A 25,545-nucleotide genomic window follows, 5' to 3' on the forward strand; every position below is an offset into this window, starting at 1 on the left:
TTTTTAACCATATGGGTAATAAAATATTTCTTGAATCAAATCAATTTTCCATCCAACACGCGATTACCTGAGGTTTGTGATTTCAGTGACTAGTTTCTGGTTCTCCCTGAACATGTTGTTCTCGGTGAGTGCCAACTTCTTGCGCAAGTCTTTCATTTCGTCATACAGCCGGCTGTTCTCCTGCTGGTAGCCGGCCAGCAGCACCTCCTGCTCCTTCACCTCACGTTCAAACATATCCAGCTTCTCGCTCGTCGCTGCCGCCGTCGTCTCACTCAGACGTTTACGCAGCTCAGACGGTTCCGTAGCTCCCCCCGACAGCTGGAGAAAAGCAAAGAAATGTTTAATAACATCTTGGAATATTTTACACTACGGCTGTTCAGAAAGCTCAGACATTTGAGAAGGTCAGATGGTTCTGTAGCTCAGCAAAGAAATGTTTAATAACATCTTGGCATATTTTAGACCACGGCTGTTCAGAAAGCTCATATGTTTACACAGCTCAGATGGTTTGGTAGCTCTCTCCAACAGCTGGAGAAAAGGAAAGAAATGTTTAATAACATCTTGGCATATTTTACACTGTGACTGTTCAGAAAGATCAGACGTTTACGCAGGTCAGATGGTTCAATAGTCCCCCCCCCCCCCCCCCCCGACAGCTGGAGAAAATAAAAGAAATGTTTCTAATCAAACCTCAGAATATTTTTGAACTACAGGTATGTGGAATGAAAAGCAAAGAAATGTTTAATAAGACGGTTTGGCAGTTCCCCCTCCTCCGACAGCTGAAGAAAATAAAAGAAATGTTTCCAATCAAACCTCGGAACATTTTGAACTACAGGTACTTGGAAAAACAAGGAAAGAAATGTCTGTTTAATTACATATTGGCATATTTTACACAATAGCCGTTTAGAAAACAAAACAAGGAAAGAAATGTCTGTTTAATTACATCTTGGCATATTTTACACTATAGCCGTTTAGAAAACAAAACAACAGAATATTTGTTTAACAAACCTTAGAGTATTTGAAATACATGGCTATTTAAACAGCAATGCAAAATGATATTTGTTTAATGTTTATTTGATCGAATAAAATATATGTAAAATTTATCCAGTCAATGTTTGTTATCTGGCAGTTGAAGGGAATGAATCAATAGGCTTGAGATATCAATTATAAAAATAAAAATACAGTCAAACCTGTCTTAGGCGGCCACACAAGTGAGTTGAGAAAAGTGACCACTTAAGACCGCTGATTACAGGTTGCCACATATAGTCTTTAAAATGTTAGCTGTTTCTTTTTTTATCATCTGTACTGCTAATTAACAGATGTGTGTTCCACAAATCAACTTTTGACCTGTTGCCTTCTTCAGAAATAATGTAACTAGAATGTATTAATTTAACTGTTCTCAACAGGTTTGTTATCTTTTCTCATTTAATTATTTAATTCCTACTTCATGCGGTGTATTGTCATAGTAAGTGAGTCCACAAATGTTAAACTTAGCCTACTCAGAGGTCATACCTTCTTATTTGATACACAGTAGAAATGTTGGGACTAAATGGGTACTAGTATTCCTGAAGGTGTGAAGATCGGTTATTTGCTGCACCTTGTTGCTGTTTGAAAAAATATCCCTTTTATATAACAGTAAACATTTACTGTGGCTTCTTAATACAGGTATTTTAGTGACCTGAGATCTGATTTAGGTGGCCTCTGGCCGCGTTAGGTGGCTGCTTATTACGAATGCATTTAAAATTGTTTGGTAGGAAAAATGGCCGCTTATCGAAGATGACCACTGATTACAGGTGGCCACTAGAACAGATTTGACTGTAACTGAAGTTATAGTAGCTGGTGAAAATTATGCAACAGATTAATTTCAAGACTTAGAGATATCTTGGACTTGCGATATAACAGAGAGTAAGATAACGTTTAACTGTTATCTATTAACTTGTTAAAGGAAACATGACACGAGACCATATTATAGCTCATTTTAAAAGAAAAATGATATAAAAATAATATACAAATAACTTTATAACAATAAAATACGTGTAGTTAACTTAAAATTAAGAAATTACGCTAATCAGTATCAAAGTACGATTTATGCATATTTCTTCGTGAGCGTTCGGAAAAAAAGGGAAGTGACGTCAGAGCCGCTGTACTCTTCCATTGTTGTTAACTGTTTATATATGGAGTAAGGGGCTTACGATCTTTTCAGTCCAACAGTGCCGTACTGCGCGGCCTTTGGGTGTAAAAATAAACAGTTTAAACGATCGGGATTGTCTTTTTATGGTTTTCCAAAGGATTGTATCCGAAGAAAGACGCGTGTATTTTATCGCAAAAGAAAAGATTGGACACCAACACCGCATAGTACTTTGGTGTCAGCCTAATTACAGCCCGGAGCCCGAACGTTACCCGGAGACAAAAACAGTACTCGGTTGCGAATGCCGAGGTGTACATTGTACATATTTGGCACAAAGATACACCTCAGCATGATGTATTTATATATGTTAAAACAAAAATGTAGAATTTTGTATTTATTTATTTTTTTGGAAAAAAAAAGATTTTTCATGTTAGGGCTGTAGGCCTACATAACAAAATCTGTATTCACCGTCCGAAGAAGGAAACGTCAATAAGTAATTAAATATGGCATATACAAACATGGGATTTGGCATGAGGATACATCTCAGTACGATGTATTTAAATATGTTTTTAAAAAAACGTGTAGAAAACAATAATAATTTTAAATAATGTTTTTAATCTTCGGGCGGAATACGTCACAAAAACGTTCCTCATCGCCCGAAGCCCCAAAGCAACACGAAGTTCAATACAAAAAAAACCACTACTGTCGGTGTCGAAATAACTATTATGTTTCATCCACGGGCTGACTTGAGAATCGGAGTGTTGTTTTAGTTAATTGGTCCTTTCTTTCCGTGGCCTGCACATGTGATTCCTGATTGGCAGGTGTATATTGCAGGGTATCGACCAGGTAAGTGATTACCACGGTCTAGACATACGTACAAAATACGTGCCAGTTTTTTTAAGATCACAGGGTATTGTGGCGTAACCTGTCGCGACTATAGTACAATGTTAATAGACATTATCAGCCGCCCTGCTTCATTACTGTAAATAATGCTGTAAAACCCTTGATTAAGTAGACTTTCCCATCTAAAATTACAAAACTTACCAATTACGTAGTACCAAAGAAAAGAAAATTATCACTTGGGTATCGTGAGTGGTCGTTTTTACTCTAACGCACCCTACCAATAGGCCTAATAATATGCTACTTTTTTATGAGAGAAAAATACTATAACCCCATTTCGTTCTATTGATGCAAATAGAAATATATTTAGTTTAAAAGTTGATTATACTCTCAAGTGATTTATGTTGTTTTACAAGCCAGGTTAATGAAAGTGAAGCGCCTTGTCGTAAATTAGAGCGTTTGTTTACACTGTGCATACAGATTTCATTATGTACAGCCCGAACATAAAAAATGCGACATTTTCTTTTAAAAAACACCCAAAAATGTTTGTCCTACATTTATATTTTTTACATATTTAAATACATCATATCGAGGTGTATCTTTATGCTAAATATGAACAGTATACACCTCGGCATTAGCATCCGAGTTTTGGTTTTGTCTCCGGGTTGCTTTCGGGCTCCGGGCTGTAAATTGGTCGACCGGTCTGGTCTGGCACCATCAGTTTCTCCACCCTCCGACTCGCTATCCGTTTTTTCTTCAGTATCACTGTTGTAAGTAAATGTGTGTCTTTCTTCATTTACTAACAGCTCATATTGATACGGCAAAACGTTTTGCGAACGAACACTCATTGTTTTGGTAAGCTGTGCAAGTCTTAGATTCTTTATGAGTGGTACGGACTAATGCTTTTAAGTGTAAGGCTTCAGATCAAGCGACGCGTCTCTGACGTCACGGACCTCGTGATTGCCCTGCTCATTAAAGATCGGCAATTTCCGCTAAGAGCTCGTATCTGGGGTTCTTTTATGGAGATATTTTAAGTAATTAATTTTTTATAAAAATTTTTTTTAGGTGATTCAATTTATAATTAATTGTACATGGTTGGTGCCAAATATGGTTTACGTGACATGTTTCCTTTAATAACTGAAAAAACTAAATTATATGCAAAAGTTTATACACAAATCCTAGACTCATGAGATAACAATGTTTAACTGTAGCTCTTAACATGTTTATCAATACCATAAACAAACACAAATCCTAGACTCATGCAATAACAATGTTTAACTGTATCTATTAACATGTTTATCAATACCATAAACAAATCCTAGACTCATGACATAACAATGTTTAACTGTATCTATTAACATGTTTATCAATACCATAAACAAATCCTAGACTCATGAGATAACAATGTTTAACTGTATCTATTAACATGTTTATCAATACCATAAACAAACACAAATCCTAGACTCATGAGATAACAATGTTTAACTGTATCTATTAACATGTCTATCAATACCATAAACAAACACAAATCCTAGACTCATGAGATAACAATGTTTAACTGTATCTATTAACATGTCTATCAATACCATACACAAACACAAATCCTAGACTCATGAGATAACAATGTTTAACTGTATCTATTAACATGTCTATCAATACCATACACAAACACAAATCCTAGACTCATGAGATAACAATGTTTAACTGTATCTATTAACATGTCTATCAATACCATACACAAACACACCGTTATATGTGAAAGTTTACATACAAACCTTGGCTTGAAGAACAAAGTTTTCTTGTTTTATTTTAAAGAGTTCTTGCTCGTGTTCACGACGCAGTGTCTCAATTTCTTTTTGATATGATTCTTCTATTGTGGACAGATTTTCTAGCAGAAAAACGAAATCATTAGCAAATACACTTGTTAAAAATAGTGCATTACATATTGCAAATTTCCATGGATTGATTGATGGGTGGGAGAGAGGGTGGGCATTTGAGTGGGTGGAAGGAAGGAAATGTTTTATTTAAGGACAAACTCTACACATTTTATTTTCGGTTATATGGCATCAGACATATGGTTAAGGACCACAGATATTAAGAGAGAAAACCCGCTGTCGACAATTCATGGGCTACTCTTTTCGATTAGCAGCAAGGGATCTTTTATATGCACCATCTCACAGGCAGGATAGTACATACCATGGCCTTTTTATACCAGTTGTGGAGCACTGGTTGGAATGAGAAATAGCCCAATGTGTCCACTGACGGGGATCGATCCCAAACCGACCGCACATCAAGCGAACACTTTGGGTGGGTGGATGGGTGGATGAATGGATGGATGGATGGGAGAGGGTGGGCATTAGGGTGGGTGGATGGATGGATGGATGGATGGATGGATGGATGGAGGGATGGGTGGGTGGATGGAGGGATGGATGGATGGATGGATGGATGGATGGATGGATGGATGGATGGATGGATGGGAGAGAGGGTGGGCATTAGGGTGGATGGATGGATGGATGGATGGATGGATGGATGGATGGATGGAAGGAGGGTGGGCATTAGGGTGGATGGATGGATGGATGGATGGATGGATGGAGGGTGGGCATTAGGGTGGATGGATGGATGGATGGATGGATGGAGGGTGGGCATTAGGGTGGATGGATGGATGGATGGATGGATGGATGGATGGATGGAGGGTGGGCATTAGGGTGGATGGATGGATGGATGGATGGATGGAGGGTGGGCATTAGGGTGGATGGATGGATGGATGGATGGATGGATGGATGGAGGGAGGGTGGGCATTAGGGTGGATGGATGGATGGATGGATGGATGGATGGAGGGTGGGCATTAGGGTGGATGGATGGATGGATGGATGGATGGATGGATGGATGGAGGGAGGGTGGGCATTAGGGTGGTTGGATGGATGGATGGATGGAGGGAGGGTGGGCATTAGGGTGGATGGATGGATGGATGGATGGATGGATGGATGGGAGAGAGGGTGGGCATTAGGGTGGATGGATGGATGGATGGATGGATGGATGGATGGATGGATGGATGGATAGATGGATGGATGGATGGATGGATGGATGGAGGGAGGGATGGACGGATGGATGGATGGATGGGAGAGAGGGTGGGTGTTAGGGTGGATAGATGGATGGATGAATGGATGGGAGAGAGGGTGGGCATTAGGGTGGGTGGATGGATGGAGGGAGGGAGGGAGGGAGGGAGGGATGGGAGAGAGGGTGGGCATTAGGGTGGGTGGATGGATGGAGGGAGGGAGGGAGGGAGGGAGGGATGGGAGAGAGGGTGGGCATTAGGGTGGGTGGATGGATGGATGGAGGGAGGGAGGGAGGGATGAATGGGAGAGAGGGTGGGTGTTAGTGTGGGTGGGTGGGTGGATGGATAGATGGATGGATGGATGGATGGATGGATGGATGGATGGATGGATGGATGGATGGATGAATGGATGGATGGATGGGAGAGAGGGTGGGCATTAGGGTGGGTGGATGGAGGGAGGGAGGGAGGGATGGGAGAGAGGGTGGGCATTAGGGTGGGTGGATGGAGGGAGGGAGGGAGGGAGGGAGGGATGGATGGGAGGGATGGATGGGAGAGAGGGTGGGCATTAGGGTGGGTGGATGGATGGAGTGAGGGAGGGAAGGAGGGAGGGAGGGAGGGAGGGAGGGATGGGAGAGGGTGGGTGTTAGTGTGGGTGGGTGGGTGGATAGATGGATGGATGGATGGATGGAAGAGAGGGTGGGTGTTAGGGTGGGTGGGTGGATAGATGGATGGTTGGATGGATGGATGGATGGGAGAGAGGGTGGGTGTTAGGGTGGGTGGGTGGATAGATGGATGGTTGGATGGATGGATGGATGGATGGGAGAGAGGGTGGGTGTTAGGGTGGGTGGGTGGATAGATGGATGGTTGGATGGATGGATGGATGGATGGATGGATGGGAGAGAGGGTGGGTGTGAGGGTGGGTGGGTGGATAGATGGATGGATCGAATAAAAGGAATAAATGAATGAAGAAACAAATAAACAACAAATAAACCAATGAATGGTACGACATGCTGTGCTCACCTTGTAGTTTGCGTGCATGCTGTCTCTCCTCCTCCAGCTCTCTCTGAACGGACCTGAGTTCCTGCAACAAGACCCGCTCTTTCTCCGAGCCAGGCAGTGGTTCAGGCGGAGTCCACGGTGGTACCGACTGCTCATCCCTTGGTGACTTCACCTGCAGGAGAAGTCAAAATCAAATACAAATAAACAAGCTTCCATTTCAACAGTAGTCACATGTTTTGAACACAACATTTGCATGATGAATATACTACAACAGATGCCAAATAACAGAACACTACTTGTTCAGGCCAGTGGAATTAGAATTTCTTTTACTAGCCAGTCGGGCTAGTATATTAAAAAAATGCACTAACCCACAGATATTATCACTAGTGTGAGATGTTTCTTCGTATCTTATGACCACTTTCATTTGCCATATATAAAACAAACCATTCATCAGTATAGTTTTACTTTGCAATTGTAACAAAAAGGAGGAAAATAACTATAACACTTACTGTAATTACAAAAACAATAAAATGTTCTACTTTTGACACTGCAAACTGTAACACCATGTTCAAGTTTATTAATTTTCCATAACTTCTTCATTTGTCCAGGCCTGGAAATAATTAGTTTGGTGGTGCCTGGCAAAATGACCTATGTCAATCAATATGAGTCTGTCATATATGAAAATATGCCTCATATCACCAAATGTTGAAATAATGTTAGTTGTCCTTTATTAATCACGTACTACTACATATATGCGTAGAACTACTTTACATGATGCAGTGACACACATGTAAATAGCATACACATAGGCCAAACTGAACACAATGTAATAAGTCTGGTTTTGATGGGTATTCAGCTTACATGGGTTCGGACTGAGGTAAACGTTTGTGTTGTATTCTGTTATTCTATTAAATATAGAAAAAATAATAAAACTGGCAAATAACTACAATCAAATGTGGATAAAAGGATGCAATTAATAAGCACATGGGTTGGGGATGGGACATTTTGTTCATAATCAAACACACTGACGTTTTGCAAGACTCTGCAATGCTGCAATTTACATTCGATATCTTTCCACAAAGCCAAATTGAAAAATTTAGTTGGTTAAAATTAATATACGTTAAAAAAATTAGAACAGAAAAATAAATGTATTCATGACTAACTGGTCACTGCAGGCCTACAAGATGTCAAGGAATTCCAATCGCATTTGAAACTAAAATAACTTTATAATAACAAAAAGAAAGAAGTGTTTTATTTAACGACGCACTCAACACATTTTATTTACGGTTATATGGCGTCAGACATATGGTTAAGGACCACACAGATTTTGAGAGGAAACCCGCTGTCGCCACTACATGGGCTACTCTTCCGACTGGCAGCAAGGGATCTTTTATTTGCACTTCCCACAGGCAGGATAGCACAAACCATGGCCTTTGTTGAACCAGTTATGGATCACTGGTCGGTGCAAGTGGTATACACCTACCCATTGAGCCTTGCGGAGCACTCACTCAGGGTTTGGAGTCGGTATCTGGATTAAAAATCCCATGCCTCGACTGGGATCCAAACCCAGTACCTACCAGCCTGTAGACCGATGGCCTGCCACGATGCCACCGAGGCCGGTTTATAATAACAAAGCACCTAATAAGCATATTGAATAATGTGTACTTTAGTTTTTTTCAAAATAAATATTAATCTATATATTTCCATTTAATTTTGATTACATTAACTAAACACACTGGCACTAGATTATCTGTCCGTTGTTCAGTTTATAAGGGCAAATGTCCATGTTAAAAAATACATTGGTTGTTTAAGCCATTCGGAACACATTGGCTCATTGGACTTGCTTGGGTCTATTAATAGGCACAAGGAAATTCTTTTTCAGGGCAAACACTAAAAGGTGTTCGACTTTGCATTACAGACGACACCGCACGGTGTACGTTTTGTTTTATGAATTTGGAAGTCAACATCAGAAAACTCAAAACTGCGAGTCCCCCGACGGGCTAGTGGGTTTTGATATTGATTTGTGCAATAGGTTTTTTTACCGAATGGGTGAGTGCGATTCCGCAGTCCCGCTTGTTGTATTAGTTATTAAGTTAATATTCAAATAGTCCTAGAAGTAAAGTTTGTTTTGTTTAATGACATCACTAAAGCACACTGATTAATTAATGGTCAAACATTTTGATAATTCTGACATACAGTCTTAAGACAGAAAAACTGCTTTATTTTTCCATTAGCAGCACAGGATCTTTTATATGCACTTTCTTACACACAGGCCAATATTAAATAATAATATTTATTACAATTTAAGCAGCAAGAGAAATTGTGGAACACCAGATACTTTTGTTTGCAAAGTACGAATTGAGGAATCTCGCCAATAATGTGGCTATTATTACTGCCTGAATAGTCACTATATATGTGACAGATATAAAGATATAAACATAGAAGACGTTATCTCATGTAGTAATGACTATTTTAACAATTAACTACATTTGTGATACACTCTTAATTAGACATCTACCTTTGGTATCTCGGGCTCGACAAATTGGTTTTTGATGTACTGAGCGAACGACTCGACTGAGTGCATCAACTGACTGTCCACAATCTGCTGTCCTGGCTGATCTACAGCTTGTAGCGTTTCAGTGCCTGGAAATATAACACAAAATAAATACTGCAGATCCTGAAATTAATGCGATCATAATATTAATGCGAAAAATGCAAGATCGTGTTATTCGCATTAATAATATGACACATATATTTCTATGCTTTTGTCTAGGTGCCCCAAATTATTAAAACCAAACAAAGATTAAAATTCTAATATTTATAACACACAACTGAAAAATAATTCATCGTAGGCGAGACAGTCTAATTGTCCAATAATTCAGCAAGCTGCCAGCCACATGTGACGATTGCAGGATCTTTGGCCACCCTGTCAATAGCCAACACGATCCATAGCACGTGAATGTGTTTTAGCATGCTAATTCTGAGGTCGACGGTTTCTTTGTTTTTACTGTTCAAGTTTGATGCAACTTTGTCGGCATACCAATGGGTGAATTGTTCTTTCATTATGACTTTAAAATAACCATTCACAATAAAGATACAGTTGTAATAGTACATACATGTTTAACCAGATTTAGTTAAATATACACATTACGTAAATGACTGCTAAAACCATATTCTTTGAGTTGATCTCACCAAAACCACAAGGGGCTAAACAGGGTAACTAACGTGTACACAGACATGTTAGTGAGTTGATCTCATTGACGAGACCTTTAACTCGGATTTAACCGAAAAGAACACAGACATATGTTATTAGAAAAGTAATATTTCAAAGGGAGGCCACTCGCATTAATTTCATGTCGCATTTTAGTCTGCCCACTGTCACTCGCATTAATTTAGGGACGCGTTAACTTCAGGATCTACAGTATCAACTGACTGTCCACGATCTGTGGTCCTGGCTGAAAATACAATACAAAATATATGACATCACTAACAAAAAATATTATTTTGTTTACAACTGTATTTAAACACTGTGGGTTAAAAAACATGTTAGTGATTACAGCCCATTGGACAGACACAGCCAATGATATTAAAATAGAAACATTCGGAGAGTACTCTAAAAAATGCCCATGTAAGTCAAAACTTGAACTTACAGTTACATGATAAAGATATACATAAAATATCAACACCAAATATTATCATGGCTGGAATAACAGTGTGACTGGCATATCTATAAAACAACTGAGATATGAAAAACTTGTTTGTAATACCTTTTATTTTCTGTTGGGCGACATGAGCAGGTGACCACTTCTGTGCCTGGTTTTTCGTCTTTGACAGAGATTTGAAAGGTTTCTTGGTCGGGGACAATCCCGGGGATTTTGGACCGTACCCTGAACTCTGGATGTGAGCGAACTTGGATCGACCTGAACAATTCAAAACATCCGGTGTCAATTTACAAAAAAAGAAATCTGAAAAACTCTATTACTACACTTTATTATAATGTTTTAACTCTTTACAATGGACTGTCCTACAAGTTGGTGGATAATCAGCTCAGGTAACTGCGGTCTTTATGAAACAAACTACAATAGTCCGTCCCACAGAGAACACTTTTTTTTCATACTATGAAATTTACTACTAGTTATTAAGTTTTTACCTGATTGTTTTCTAAACACAAAAATAGTATATTTCCAAAAAACTGTTATTTTTACTCTTACGTCAAACCAAACTGAAATTATTTACAAAAAAAATGTTTGTAGAAGAATGAGATGGATCAGGCCTTGAGCTTAACGTTTTTTAGTGGTAGCCCACTGGTCTACCAGGTTATGAAATCTGGTAGCCCTCAGTAAAAATTTGTAGCCCATAATTTTAATAAATTAAAAAAGAGAGTAAAAATCAAAATTATTTATTTTTATTTAAACATGTTGTTTTAGGTAGGGGTTTTACGTGTTTAAGCGTCTTGTTGATTGTGGAGTAACTGGTTGTGCAAAAAAAATCTAGTAGACCGGCAGACTACTGGGCTTAGACATCTAGCTACCAGCCCGAGCAACAAACTGGTAGCCAAAACAGCCCAGGCTACTGCTGAGGTCGAGCCCAGTGGACTACTGGGTTTAGACATATAGCTACTAGCCCGAGCAACAAACTGGGAGCCAAAACAGCCCAGGCTACTGCTGAGGTCGAGCCCAGTGGACTACTGGGTTTAGACATATAGCTACTAGCCCGAGCAACAAACTGGTAGCCAAAACAGCCCAGGCTACTGCTGAGGTCGAGCCCAGTGGACTACTGGGTTTAGACATATAGCTACTAGCCCGAGCAACAAACTGGGAGCCAAAACAGCCCAGGCTATTGCTGAGGTCGAGCCCAGTGGACTACTGGGTTTAGACATCTAGCTACTAGCCCGAGCAACAAACTGGGAGCCAAAACAGCCCAGGCTACTGCTGAGGTCGAGCCCAGTGGACTACTGGGTTTAGACATCTAGCTACTAGCCCGAGCAACAAACTGGGAGCCAAAACAGCCCAGGCTACTGCTGAGGTCGAGCCCAGTGGACTACTGGGTTTAGACATCTAGCTACTAGCCCGAGCAACAAACTGGTAGCCAAAACAGCCCAGGCTACTGCTGAGGTCGAGCCCTGTGGACTACTGGGTTTAGACATCTAGCTACTAGCCCGAGCAACAAACTGGGAGCCAAAACAGCCCAGGCTACTGCTGAGGTCGAGCCCTGTGGACTACTGGGTTTAGACATCTAGCTACCAGCCCGAGCAACAAACTGGTAGCCAAAACAGCCCAGGCTACTGCTGAGGTCGAGCCCTGTGGACTACTGGGTTTAGACATCTAGCTACCAGCCCGAGCAACAAACTGGGAGCCAAAACAGCCCAGGCTACTGCTGAGGTCGAGCCCAGTGGACTACTGGGTTTAGACATCTAGCTACTAGCCCGAGCAACAAACTGGTAGCCAAAACAGCCCAGGCTACTGCTGAGGTCGAGCCCTGTGGACTACTGGGTTTAGACATCTAGCTACCAGCCCGAGCAACAAACTGGTAGCCAAAACAGCCCAGGCTACTGCTGAGGTCGAGCCCTGTGGACTACTGGGTTTAGACATCTAGCTACTAGCCCGAGCAATAAACTGGTAGCCAAAACAGCCCAGGCTACTGCTGAGGTCGAGCCCAGTGGACTACTGGGTTTAGACATATAGCTACTAGCCCGAGCAATAAACTGGGAGCCAAAACAGCCCAGGCTACTGCTGAGGTCGAGCCCAGTGGACTACTGGGTTTAGACATCTAGCTACTAGCCCGAGCAATAAACTGGTAGCCAAAACAGCCCAGGCTACTGCTGAGGTCGAGCCCTGTGGACTACTGGGTTTAGACATCTAGCTACTAGCCCGAGCAATAAACTGGTAGCCAAAACAGCCCAGGCTACTGCTGAGGTCGAGCCCAGTGGACTACTGGGTTTAGACATATAGCTACTAGCCCGAGCAATAAACTGGGAGCCAAAACAGCCCAGGCTACTGCTGAGGTCGAGCCCTGTGGACTATAGTTGAATTTATTGTTTCTTCATGTATTGTACACCCTTCACTTAATCAATGAAACAAAATTTGTTTTGTTTAACAACACCACTAGAGCACATTGATTTATTAAACATCAGCTATTGGATGTCAAACATTTGGTAATTTTGACATAGTCTTTGAGAGGAAACATGCTACGTTTCCATTAGTAGCAAGGGATCTTTTATATGCATCATCCCAGACATAGTGCACTGGCTGGAATGAGAAATAGCCCAATGGGCCCACCAACAGGGATCGATCCCAAACCAACCATGCATCAAGCGAGTGCTTTACCAATGGGCTACATCCCACCCCTAATCAATGAAAGAAATATTGTTTTTGAAGACACCTGAGCACATTTTAAACTGTGGCTACATGTATATGGTGTCTAACATATGGTTATTTCAAAACTCAGTCAATAAAGGAAAGCAGACACCAGCATATAGGCTACTCTTAATGATAAAGACGCAAGAGATCTTTTATATGCACTTTCTCATAGACAGCAGGACAGTACATACCAGTTTTTCATATATGAGTTATGGGGCATGGTTGGAATAGGGAAAAAGCCGAGTTCACTGCTCGGGTAAATGATCACGCTACCCATCGTACCTTAGTATTTCACTGTAATATTTTCTCAAAAACTCACTTTTGATACTTCCAGCATTGCTACTAGATAGTGATGTTTCTGAACCTTGACGACCTTTTTTGTCTTTTTTCTTCTGAAGAGCCTTCAAGAGAAATTTAACACATTTAAAAAAAAAACTTTCTATTATTTACATATACCAACCAAGTATTTTACAATTAAGCTATACCACCATTGAGATGTAGAGAGTAATATTTCGAACCATTCTAATATTTCTGGTAAAGAACAAGAAAATGTTTATCACATTGTTTACATGTACATATACACTGTCTTATAAATAGCTATGTCAGACATCTTTTCACAAAACATTTATTTTGACATGGTATAATATGTAATTTTCCCTTCATCTAAAAGTCAAAATATGTAATTCTGTGAGATACAAATAAGACCACATTGTGTTATTGTTTGTTGCCCAAAATAAGCAACTCCAAGAAGAGTGAAACCTCATTAAAATCATCAACTCAACTTCAACTTGTGAAGCAAAACAGGTTGTTTGCTTAAATCTAAATTTCCGTATGACCTAAAAGAAAGTTTGTATATCAGATGTATCAGTTAAAACACAACCATAAAAGGGCTAGCCTACATTGGTTAGAAAACAACACACACACTCACACGTTTATTACATTTAGTATATTTTCATCAACATTATAATTAATAAGGCCAAAATACACCCAATCCATCCATATTTATTCTTTTGCTAATAACACACACACAATATATAATCACATGTAATTCTATTTTCATATTTTCATTAAGGCTTAATAAAACTAGCACACACATACAATATACTCAGGCCTCACGCCAGCAGGCGAAGTGAGCCAAAACTTCACCTTCATCAACTTGACTTCACCCTGACATTACCTCTAAAGCGATATCAGTGTCGCCTCATGAGCACGGGCATTGTACACAGTTGCGGATGAATGGTGAAAGACTTGAGGAATATCTATCATAGATACTAATTACGTGTTACGTATCTAAGCGTTCGAAGCAACACTGGCACTACAAAGTCATGTTCGTCTAGACCGGACCACATCCATCACCGATGCTAAATTTAACAGTAAAATGTGCTACTGACTGTTGAAGCATATAATGTCTAGTAACTCTATTGTTTATTTTGTGACTAGTTTTACATACTTTCTCATAATAAACAAATAAACAAGTGCTGATGCACTGCCAAAAAGCATACTTTCTTTTAATAATAAAAACGGACATATGCTTCGGATCGAAAAGAATGACAGAAGTGAGACCGGAAAACATATGTTTAAAAAAAATAATATCCGTCTCGGAGATCGAGAATCAGTCCCAGACTGGGAAAAAAGGGTTCCCCTCCCCCTCCCCCCTGTACACAGCAACCTGCCCAAATAAAATTACAGTGAAAAAAGATTCTGAAAACATCAAAAAGTAGGGAGCTACTATCTGTAAGCTTTTCATCACAGATCAAAACAGGAACAGTTTTTGGATAGTGCTGATATTTGAGATTCGGCGGAAATCCACCAAAAAAAATCATCTCTCACATATCAGATTGTTGTTTTTTTCTATGAGAAAATGAAGTTATTTGGTTGTAAAAATTTTATTTGACAATATTAACTATTTTTAGTGGAAAGCCACCAACATGCCACTGTGATAAAGCTCCTTTAATGAAGCCAACACACACACCAAGTCCATGCATACTTACTCTCAAAGACATCACGCGACGCACATCACCCTTGAAAACATAGCACAGAGTAAAACATAAACGAAACAATAATTAAGTGTGCAAGGAAGGATCTGGTCAAAATAAATAACCAATTACTTACAGTCCATCGGATTCTATAATTATAAAACTGGCTTTTAAAGGGAAAAAAACAACTGGTACAACTACTCACTGCATACCAAAATTTATAAATCTCTAAGTAAAACCCCCCAGAAAATAGAGTAAAACATCAGATATTGGACATGTGTACAGCTGCAATAAAACTGAAAGAGAAACTAGAACAACTAACCAAATACTGAAGATGAACTGATAGTGTAAAAACAAAAAAAAAACAAGAGAAAAGTATAACAGAATAACTGCTGACATTGCAAGATAAAGCTAATCAGTGGTGTGAGTTTGACACAAGGGAGACAACTGATACTGACCACGGCAGTGACGGGATCGTACAACTCTGTGTCGTCTGTGTGCGAGTGGTCAAACCCTCCCTGTTTGTGATCATCTTCCAGTCGGGACTGACCTTGCAATTCTGAGAAAAGAAACCAGTAGAACACATTTATCTGACAATTACAATATTTATTCTTATAACATTGTGTAAAATTTATTTCTATGTGGAAAATCACTTATAAATTTGTCCAGTACTCCCCTAATACACATTTAATTTTTTTTTATCTGGACACAAGCATGTGCTTATATTTGTGATAAGTCTGGAGTCTTCTTGTTTGTTAAACTTCCCATTATTCAACAGAATGTTTCAAAGGTCTTACAAAAAATCAGAATCATTGAAATTTTGGCTCAACCCAGAAACACCATCTGTGATATAAAAATATTTGTTAGCATTATGTGGATGAAACTGGTACATAACAGTGACAATACACAATATTTTCTTACGTCTATTAACGCTGCTTGGACTGTTCTATTGTGAAATCTCTTGTACACAGTAATGACAATACACAATATTTTCTTACGTCTATTAGCGCTGCTTGGACTGTTGTATTGTGAAATCTCTTGTACACAGTGATGACAATACACAATATTTCCTTACGTTTACTAGCGCTGCTTGGACTGGTGTATTGTGAAATCTCCTGTACACAGTAATGACAATACACAATATTTCCTTACGTTTACTAGCGCTGCTTGGACTGTTAGGACTCTTGTAGTCACTAATCAACTGGACATCATTGACAGAATTATTTCTGTCCCTCATCTTGTTCTCCAAGTCCTCCATTTCGTGAACTATATCATCAACACTTCTCTCTTTACCTTTGGAAAAATAAAAATAAAAATTTAAAACTCAGCTCTAATATACTAAAAGGCAAAAGTTATTGTGACACACAAAAGAAAGATAATTGATGATAAGTTTTTACTGCCATGTATGAAACGTTATAACATGGAAAGAGAAATGTCCAAAGGTTTGGAAACGAGCAATAGTCCATGCAAATGTGCCACATCACTAGAGGGGGTCCAGAGTGAAGTCCACACAGTCAATAACAAGTGTGTTCACCTTTAGCAATGATACAGGCCTGGCACCGTCATCTCATTGAGGCCACTAAATGCTGGAGAAAGTTCCTGGGAATGCCTGTTTCGCAGATACGTAGTTAGGATCCATGTGTCTTGGTGAGGGGTTATCACGGGTGGTAGGCCGCTATGGGGACGGTCCCTGACATGGTTGTTTTGTTGATATCGTTGCCATAAGTGCCATATGGTGTTTCTGTGAATGTTGATTTGACGTGCGAGGAACCAGATTCAAGCATCCCTATGAATGCATCTCTGTCATTTTCACTGAGGCGTGGCATGACGAAATTGCATCAAACAGTTCACTAATGGTGTTTTTATGACTTCTGGACTTCTGAAGGCTGCACAGAGTGGCAATGATTTGCGAATGAATGTCTGGCCTTTTATGGTGAACACAGGACAAGATTTCTTCTGAATATTCCATGTTTCTTGCACAAAGCATGCAATTGCTGCAACAACTGTTTGGTTACATTTCTTCGAGCTGTTTCATGCATTTTCTCTGGTTTACATCCATAAATGCATTCACAAATTTATTACTCCAAACAATCCATGTCACAATAACTTTTGCCTTTTAGTATAATTACATTTAGTAATGTCCGATACTTGTGATCCAAGAATATATTTTAATGTGTTATAATATTAATCTACTGGCATGCTATGTCATTTGGTAATCATATTATAACAAAAGGACAGATATATTTATGGACATATTATGCATCTAAACATTCTATGCATTCTACTGAACGAAGGTGAATACCATTTTTCAACCAATAAGCAATTCTATTTTAGTTCATAAAACGTTCACAAACACACAAACCACATGCACATAACACAACAAAATAATTCTATTTTTTCATTCATAACTTCTAATAACTTCCATGATATTAAATGACAAATAAACAACACATTTTTTTAACGTATGGTATCAATTGGTGTGTAAGAAATATATATAAGCATGTGTCACCGAGAGAAGTATTGTGAAATATGTCAGAAAGGAAAGGACTATTGGTTTAATAACATCTCAGCACACATTTTAAACTAAGACTCTTTGGTTTCTAATACATGGTCAAGCGTGACAGGAAACCCACTGCATCCACATATGCAATTCCATCCTAAATGAAGCAATGTACCATTTATATATACACTTTCTAACAGATAGAACAGTCAATAGCACAGCCTATGATGTACGAGTCGTGAGGTACTAGTTGAGACAGGACAAAATCTCTAAATCACAGGGAACATTTTGTCATCTACAAAATAATGATTGGCGATATTTGTAGTCAATTAAAAATTGATTAGCAACTACTGTTTAATGTTTTAAAATTCTCTGAGACTTGCGTAGTGAAACATGACACGACACTGAACAAACTGTTCCCAAGTCATCAAAGGCAGTCAATCCTATGACCGATCACACCTCTGGCAAGCACTCTACCACTAATCTACATCCTACACTCTAAAGTGTCCAATGTCTGGAGGATTAGTAGCATGTTCAGGAGGGTGGGCACTTGCAAACAATTTGACTGGTACCACCTTATTCTATCACATCACATTCATCTAACGTTAGGCACAAAAACCAGTGTACAATTTGACTGGTACCACCGTCTTCTATCACATCACATTCATCTAACGTTAGGCACAAAAACCAGTGTACAATTTGACTGGTACCACAGTCTTCTATCACATCACATTCATCTAACGTTAGGCACAAAAACCAGTGTACAATTTGACTGGTACCACAGTCTTCTATCACATCACATTCATCTAACGTTAGGCACAAAAACCAGTGTACAATTTGACTGGTACCACAGTCTTCTATCACATCACATTCATCTAACTTTAGGCACAAAAACCAGTGTACAATTTGACTGGTACCACAGTCTTCTATCACATCACATTCATCTAACGTTAGGCACAAAAACTAGTCTAGCGATCACCCACCTTCTGAACAAGCCTCAGTTCTAACCCACCCAGTGCTCCCACCATCACCATTATTAATCTTACCCATGTTGTGTCTACATCCCCTGTGTGATCGCTAATCCTCCTGAACAAGCCTCAGTTCTAACCTACCCAGTGCTCACCATTATTAATATCACCAATGTTGTGTCCGGCGTCCCCCGTGCCGGCGTCCTGCGGCAATGCGAGGATGTCACCGTCCGGCCGGTATGTCGTGGAGAGACCCACCTCTCGAAGAGCTTCATGCAGAGCTTCTATCTCCTTACTCGTGTTCGTACCCATGCCTGAAAACAGAAGGAAAATCTGTTTAATGACGCATTTAACCTACTGTCATTAGGTATCTAATGTGGTTATTTCAATATGGTTTACAGAGAGAGAGAGAGAGAGAGAGAGATAGAGAGAGATAGAGAGAGAGAGAGAGAGATAGAGAGAGAGAGAGAGAGAGAGAGAGAGTGAGAGAGAGAGAGAGAATCAGAGACAGAGAGAGGGGGGGGGTGTAATGATGCCACATAGGCTACTAATAAATAGCAGTAAGGGATCTTTTATACAGCACTTTCCCATAGACAGAAGAGCGTATTCTATGGGCTAAGATATATGTTGTGAGGAATAGGCTGGGATTGAAAAAACGTAGCTAAGCAAGCATTCTATCACTGATCCCAAGTTTCAGAATACAAAAACATGCCATAATAGAATTCCTGTGTTATTGATTTTAAACTGCCAAATTTAATGAATGTCAGTTAAAGAAAATAAATAATGTGGTTAAAGACAGTTTATTTTTTCTTCAAATTGTAATTGTGAAGAAAGAAACCTTAATTTGTAACCCACATAACCCTTTTTTCTGATAAAGACGTGTTGTATCGTGAATATGAATGGACAAAACACATGTACCCATGATCACATTCTCAATTTCCTACTTTCAATTACAATCTCCAATTTACACATTTGCTAAAACTAATTAAGTATACGTAAAACGAGTGAGGCTTAATATTACTAAAAAGAAATATTTGTTTTATAAAGTTGTCCACGCTAATTCAACTGAAAGACCTACCTGTGCCCGTGCGAGTCTTGAGCATGTCGGCTCCCGCCTGGTGTTCTCCGGTGGCGCCCTCTCTCGTCTTCTCACCGGGCATACTGGCCTTGGGCGAGGTCGTCGTGTTCAGGGTCGAGTCAAGGGAGTCGAGCAGAGACACTGAAATCACAATAGGTAACAATGCTTTACTGCCACTGACAACAAACACTGAAATCACAATACTTAACAATGCTTTACTGCCACTGACAACAAACACTGAAATCACAATACTGGAGAAAACTTGAGTGTTTTCTCTTTTATAGATACATTACCTGTCCTCAAACAAGTGCACCTCCCCCCCACGCAAGTGGTCTGGTCCGAACATCCCAACAGCCAATGGGATGGCCTAAATTCTTCTACTGTATACTGCTCTCTAGTTCCGGTCACATGACTGTAACTTCCTTCTTTTTCCATGAGCGCATCGCACGGAGAACAGGAAGCGGGGAGGCCCGGGCGGGATGAATCTTGAGGACAGGTAATGTATCTATAAAAGAGAAAACACTCAAGTTTTCTCCATTTCTATAGACATTACCTGTCCTCAAACAAGTGCAGCATTCAACAGATGGTGGTGGGTGCCGAGATCCGTAGATGCTTGTGATAACTCCCCAACCGGAAAGAGGCTGACTAGTGGAAGAATAAGGCCAACCTTGGTAAACCCTCCTCCTAGGGATGCCCGTCACAGACCAATGCAGGTGATGTTAGTAACAACAACCAGAATGGTGGCATCCGTCAGCAGTGGCGGTACGGCTCCTAGAACACATGAACCAGGAGGCGGAAGCCACATCTTATGCTGGTTCTGACAGGGTGGGAAGACGTAGCCACCAGGGATGCAGGTGTTAGGTAACCCTCACGTATTGAAGTGTTATAGTTTTTCAATAACAAGCGACAACCTAATGAGGTGCATCCGTCAGAACATTGAACAAAACAAGACCCCCGAATGTTTTCTGTCTAGTACACCAAAGATCTGTTAGTTCAATAACGACAGCCAATAACCACATGCAGTGAAGGGTTAAGGTTATCGAGACAAAAGTTCCGGCACCAGTGCGTGAACTGTGCAAAAGAACAAAAGTCTAAGCAATCCTCACCTGTCGATTCGGTGGACATCTCGGTATGCAGCCCAGAATCAGACAGACATCAACGGCGACGAGGATGGCTTGTATTCAACAGAGTCTGTGCAGCAACAACCGGACCCAGATGATGGAACCCCTCAACGTCTTCTGTGGAGATATCCCTCAGATAATAGTTGGCAAAGATGGAGTCCGTCGCCCAGAAACAGCCAGTGATGATGTGCTGAATGGATGTGTTGCAATGCAGGGACATCGTGGCAGCCAAGGCACGAAGTTCATGCGGATTGGAAGCAGACGGAGCAGGTAAACCCTCCTTCTGATACGCGGTCAGGATAGAAGACCGGATCCAGGTGGCCACCGTGTTCTTGGTAATATCCCTCAACCGACTCTGGTTACAGGAAAGGAAAAGTCTTTTACGATGTTGTCGAAAAGATCTGGTCCTCTCGATGTACTGGTGCAAGGCTCTAACAGGGCACAACGCCAAGTCCTCAACGTCCGCCGGACCAACGATAGAGGAGAGGGCCTGCACAACATACGAGCGAGGCGCTTGGTCTGGTAACTGATTCTTTGCAATAAAGTTCATGAGTAACCCCAAGTTGACTGCACGCCGATCTCGGTGAAAACGTACCAAATCGACATCAAGAGCATGAAGTTCTGAGACACGAGCAGCTGTGGCGAAACCGAGTAAAAACACCGTCTTCCGTGTCAAATCTTGCAGGGAAGAGGACTCGATCGGCTCATAAGGTGCAGTCGATAACGCTCGTAACACCAAATTCAGGTCCCATCTTGGTGGCCGAAACCGGTGTACTTGATCTTCAAGGCGAAAACCTTTGATCATTTTATGGATCTCAGGAATACCCGATAACTTCGTTCCAGTAGTTACATCACGAACAGTAGCGATGACCGAAACGTACCCAGCGATGGTAGACCCCTTCAATCGTAAAGTGGTCCGCAGATATAGCAAAAAATCAGCAAGACGAGGTATCTGTATCGTCTGAGGTTTGATCTTTTTTCTAACACACCATCGGTGAAAGCAAAGCCATCTGACGTTGTAAGCCGCAGTAGTAGATGATCTGTGCGCTTTCAAAATGGCCGCCGTAGACTGTGAAGAAAAACCTTTCTTCCTCAAACTCTTGGAGATAAAGTCCACGCGTGCAGTTGGAACAACTGCGGACGTGGATGGTACAGTCTTGACGTGGGATGCAGCAACAGATGATCCCAGTCTGGCAGCGGTAAAGGATGTGGATCGGCAAGACGTATTAGATCTGGATACCACATCCTGGATGGCCACATCGGAGCAATGAGCAACAGGCGACAATGGTACAGCTGAAACCTCTGAAGCACCCTTGGAAGGAGGATTGGTGGAGGAAAAGCGTACGCGTCCATCTGTTCCCAGCTGATGGCCAATGCGTCGAGATCCAGAGCTTCGGGATCCGGCACCGGAGACACGTAAACCCTCAGCTGATGGTTGAATCGTGTGGCGAAAAGATCGATGTTTGGTGTCCAAAGTCTGTCGCACACCCATCGAAACGCTTCCGGATGGAGCATCCACTCCGTCGGCTGTGGAGACGACGGCCGGGACAAAGTGTCGGCTAGTACATTGCAAACCCCTGGAATATGACGAGCCCGAAGTTGCAACGGAATTTCGTCGACCAGCTTGTAGAGACGATAAGTCAACTGCAGCAGACTGCTGGAGTGAGTTCCGCCCTGACGATTGATGTAAGCCGCCGCGGTCGTACTGTCTGTGGCCACCATGAGAGAGGCTTCCGTCAACATCTGTCGCCAATGAAGGATAGCGTAGTAGACTGCCAACAACTCTAACAGGTTGATGTGGAGTCCAAGTTCGACGGGAGACCACAGCCCTGAAGTAGTCTGGTTGCTTAGATGGGCTCCCCAACCTTCCAGTGACGCGTCGACGAATAGGTGATGAGTGGCTATGAAGGCCCGCATAGAGACACCTTCTAAGACGTTCGATCGGAGCTGCCACCACTGCAGGCTGGAGCGTAGATCGTCTGGAAGTGAGATGATCAAGTCCGGATTGTTGAAACGAACAAACGGGTTGAGAAACATCTGCAAGCGCCGCAACTGGAGACGACCTCTGAGTGTCAAATCCTGGGCAGAAGTGAGGAGACCCAGGAGACTCTGCCAACCGCGGAAGGTCATTGGAGCGGTGAGGGCTATGACAATCATGGTCTGGATCTTCTCCCAACGGTCTAAGGGAACTTGAACGAGGCCCAGGTCGGGTCGAAGCCAAGCGCCTATGAACTGTAGAGACTGTGTGGGAGCCAGTCGAGATTTCTCGATGTTGATAATCCAACCCAGCTGCTTGAGAAAGTCCATGATGAAGGCAACATGTGCAGTCAGCCCTGTCTTGCTGTGACACCTCATCAGGCAATCGTCGAGGTATGGGTAAAAGGATATACCTCTGCGATGCAGGAAGCGTGACATCGGAGTCGTGATTCTGGTGAACAGCCATGGCGCTATGGATATCCCAAAGGGCAGGACTTTCCATTCGTAATGCCGACCCTGTAGCACAAACCGTAGGTAGTGATGGAAATCGGCATGCATCGGAACGTGCAGGTAGGCGTCCTTGAGATCTAGCGAGGCAAGCCAATCCCCCGGTCTGATCACGGCTATGATATCTCGCAACGTTAACATCTTGAAGGTCGGAGGAGGAGACAGATAGCGGTCGTTGAAGACCGCCAAGTTGTGAATCATTCGCAGCTCTGGAGAATCTTTCTTTGGTACGAGAAAGATGTCCGAGTAAAATCCGGGTGTTAATTGTACTTCCGAAATGCTGCGAACGGCTCCCTTCTCCACCAGCTTGTTGACGGACTCCTGTAGAACCTTGATTTGCGCAACGGAATGCCGCGGTTCTCGAGGTGAAGTGGTCAATGGAGGGATGGCAGACAATTGCAGACGATACCCTGTCTTCAAGATCGACGTGACAAACGGATCTTGGCAAAGTGTCTGCCAGTTTCGCCAATAACGGCGAAGTCGACTTCCGACCATGGATCTTTCGACCGGTGTGGTACACACCGGAAGCGTCAAAACCGAATCGTTGTTCTGGTTCAAAATCAGGGGCAGGCGTAGGTTGAAGCAATCTGAGCAGTCCACGATCTGTTGGCTGGCGTCAACGTCGACCAGGCTTCCCCTGGGTCCGAGCTGGCGGACCGGATGGTCGTCTGACCGGAAACCTTCGAGAAGGTTGACCTCGAAAGGAACCTCTCCAGCGTTTAGATGGTGGTTGTGGTGTGAATGTAGACTTCCGCTTTGTAGATTCCAATGTTGAAATAAGTTGCAACGCTTTGACAGTTGCTGTCGACTGTTGGTCCTTATCATTGGCCTTCACCACCTCAGAAATTTTGCCTGCAAAAAGCTTAGTTGCTGACCACGGTTGAGCTAACAGCTCCTTCTTATGCTGAAAATCCAAAGTGGATCTCTTTAAATAAGCCTGGCGACGATATTGCATTAACATCGAGGACATCGAAGTCACCGAAGACGTCAGGAAAGCTAGCATCTGCGCTGATTGCTGAAATAGCGCGTAGCACCGTGCATCTTTTGCCTGGGTGGCCATCGCCGCAAGGAAAACGTCCAAATAAGATAATACAAACAAGCAACGTCTCTGGGCAGTATCCATGGCTTGTACTTGTTTGTCTGTCAAATCCACGGTTGACGACTTCCCAAGACGGTGAACGTCTTCATCCAAGGACGGAGCTACATCTGTAAAGGTCATGTCAAATACCGGATACATACGGTGACCCCAAGTCGGGAAGGCGACGAAAGACGCTGTGTCTTTAAAAGTGCGGTCTAAATCCGTCGCCACCTCGGATACGAGTGTACCGGCAGCCAAGGAACGGATCACCACATCTTCCGGAGGGACATCAGTCGCTATCATCGGTGTCGGTCCCTTCTTGGACGGCGTTGGTGGATGTGGCAAGGACGGCAACATATCATAGACTGCCGCCAAGCAATCCCTCATATTCATATGATCAGAAGATTCAGTCTCATCAATGACGGAAACCGCTGTAGGCGCTGCATCTCCAAAGTCTCGAAGCACTCGAGCACAGGCTAATCGATCCGCCGAAACAGAATTCACTGGTGAACCGGACCGTGGACGGTCCCGTCGAGAACCCTCTGAAGCGTCAATAGAAGGTCTGCGCTGCCGATCCACGGAACCCGTAGGGAGACGTGCAGGTCGTGGGGAACGGCTACGAGCCCGGCTCCGTTCCCGGCTCCGCTGCGCCGAAGATGACTTTGAAGATCGGTGATCCTTGGAGGCCGTGGAACGCCTAACTGATTGAGTCGGCTTGTCCGAGGGCTGCGTAGTAACTGCAGGCCTGTCATCTGAAGTCTTGCATCCTGGAGCCGCACCCCCCGAAGAGGGGACTTGAACCGGACCTGGTCCCAAACCCGCCGGTTGTGGTAAGGCCGCCATTGACGCCATAGTCTCTTTCAGCATAGTAGGTAGCATCGAACGTAATACATCTGCTATGGAGTCCGCAATTGACGGCGAAGATTCCACTTTCTTGGCTCTCGCCGACAGCACCTTCAAGTAAG

At 42.1% G+C, this 25,545-nt stretch overlaps 1 protein-coding gene across 1 annotated transcript in view; it reads right to left on the minus strand.

The window, feature by feature from the left end:
- The window catches only part of LOC121372247 (centrosomal protein of 162 kDa-like), a 53,795-nt gene that overhangs the window by 21,582 nt on the left and 6,668 nt on the right, over positions 1–25,545 (minus strand). The window contains exons 4-14 of the mRNA XM_041498539.1: positions 19,898–20,038; positions 18,975–19,133; positions 16,504–16,644; positions 15,810–15,910; positions 15,367–15,396; positions 13,695–13,776; positions 10,784–10,936; positions 9,535–9,659; positions 7,038–7,188; positions 4,738–4,850; positions 68–318 (exon numbers count right to left, since the gene is read on the minus strand). Coding sequence (XP_041354473.1) covers positions 68–318; positions 4,738–4,850; positions 7,038–7,188; positions 9,535–9,659; positions 10,784–10,936; positions 13,695–13,776; positions 15,367–15,396; positions 15,810–15,910; positions 16,504–16,644; positions 18,975–19,133; positions 19,898–20,038 — 1,447 coding nt within the window. The remainder of the gene's footprint in view (positions 1–67; positions 319–4,737; positions 4,851–7,037; positions 7,189–9,534; positions 9,660–10,783; positions 10,937–13,694; positions 13,777–15,366; positions 15,397–15,809; positions 15,911–16,503; positions 16,645–18,974; positions 19,134–19,897; positions 20,039–25,545) is intronic.

This window comes from Gigantopelta aegis, chromosome 4 (assembly GCF_016097555.1).
Source record: "Gigantopelta aegis isolate Gae_Host chromosome 4, Gae_host_genome, whole genome shotgun sequence".
NCBI classification, from domain to species: Eukaryota; Metazoa; Mollusca; class Gastropoda; order Neomphalida; family Peltospiridae; genus Gigantopelta; species Gigantopelta aegis.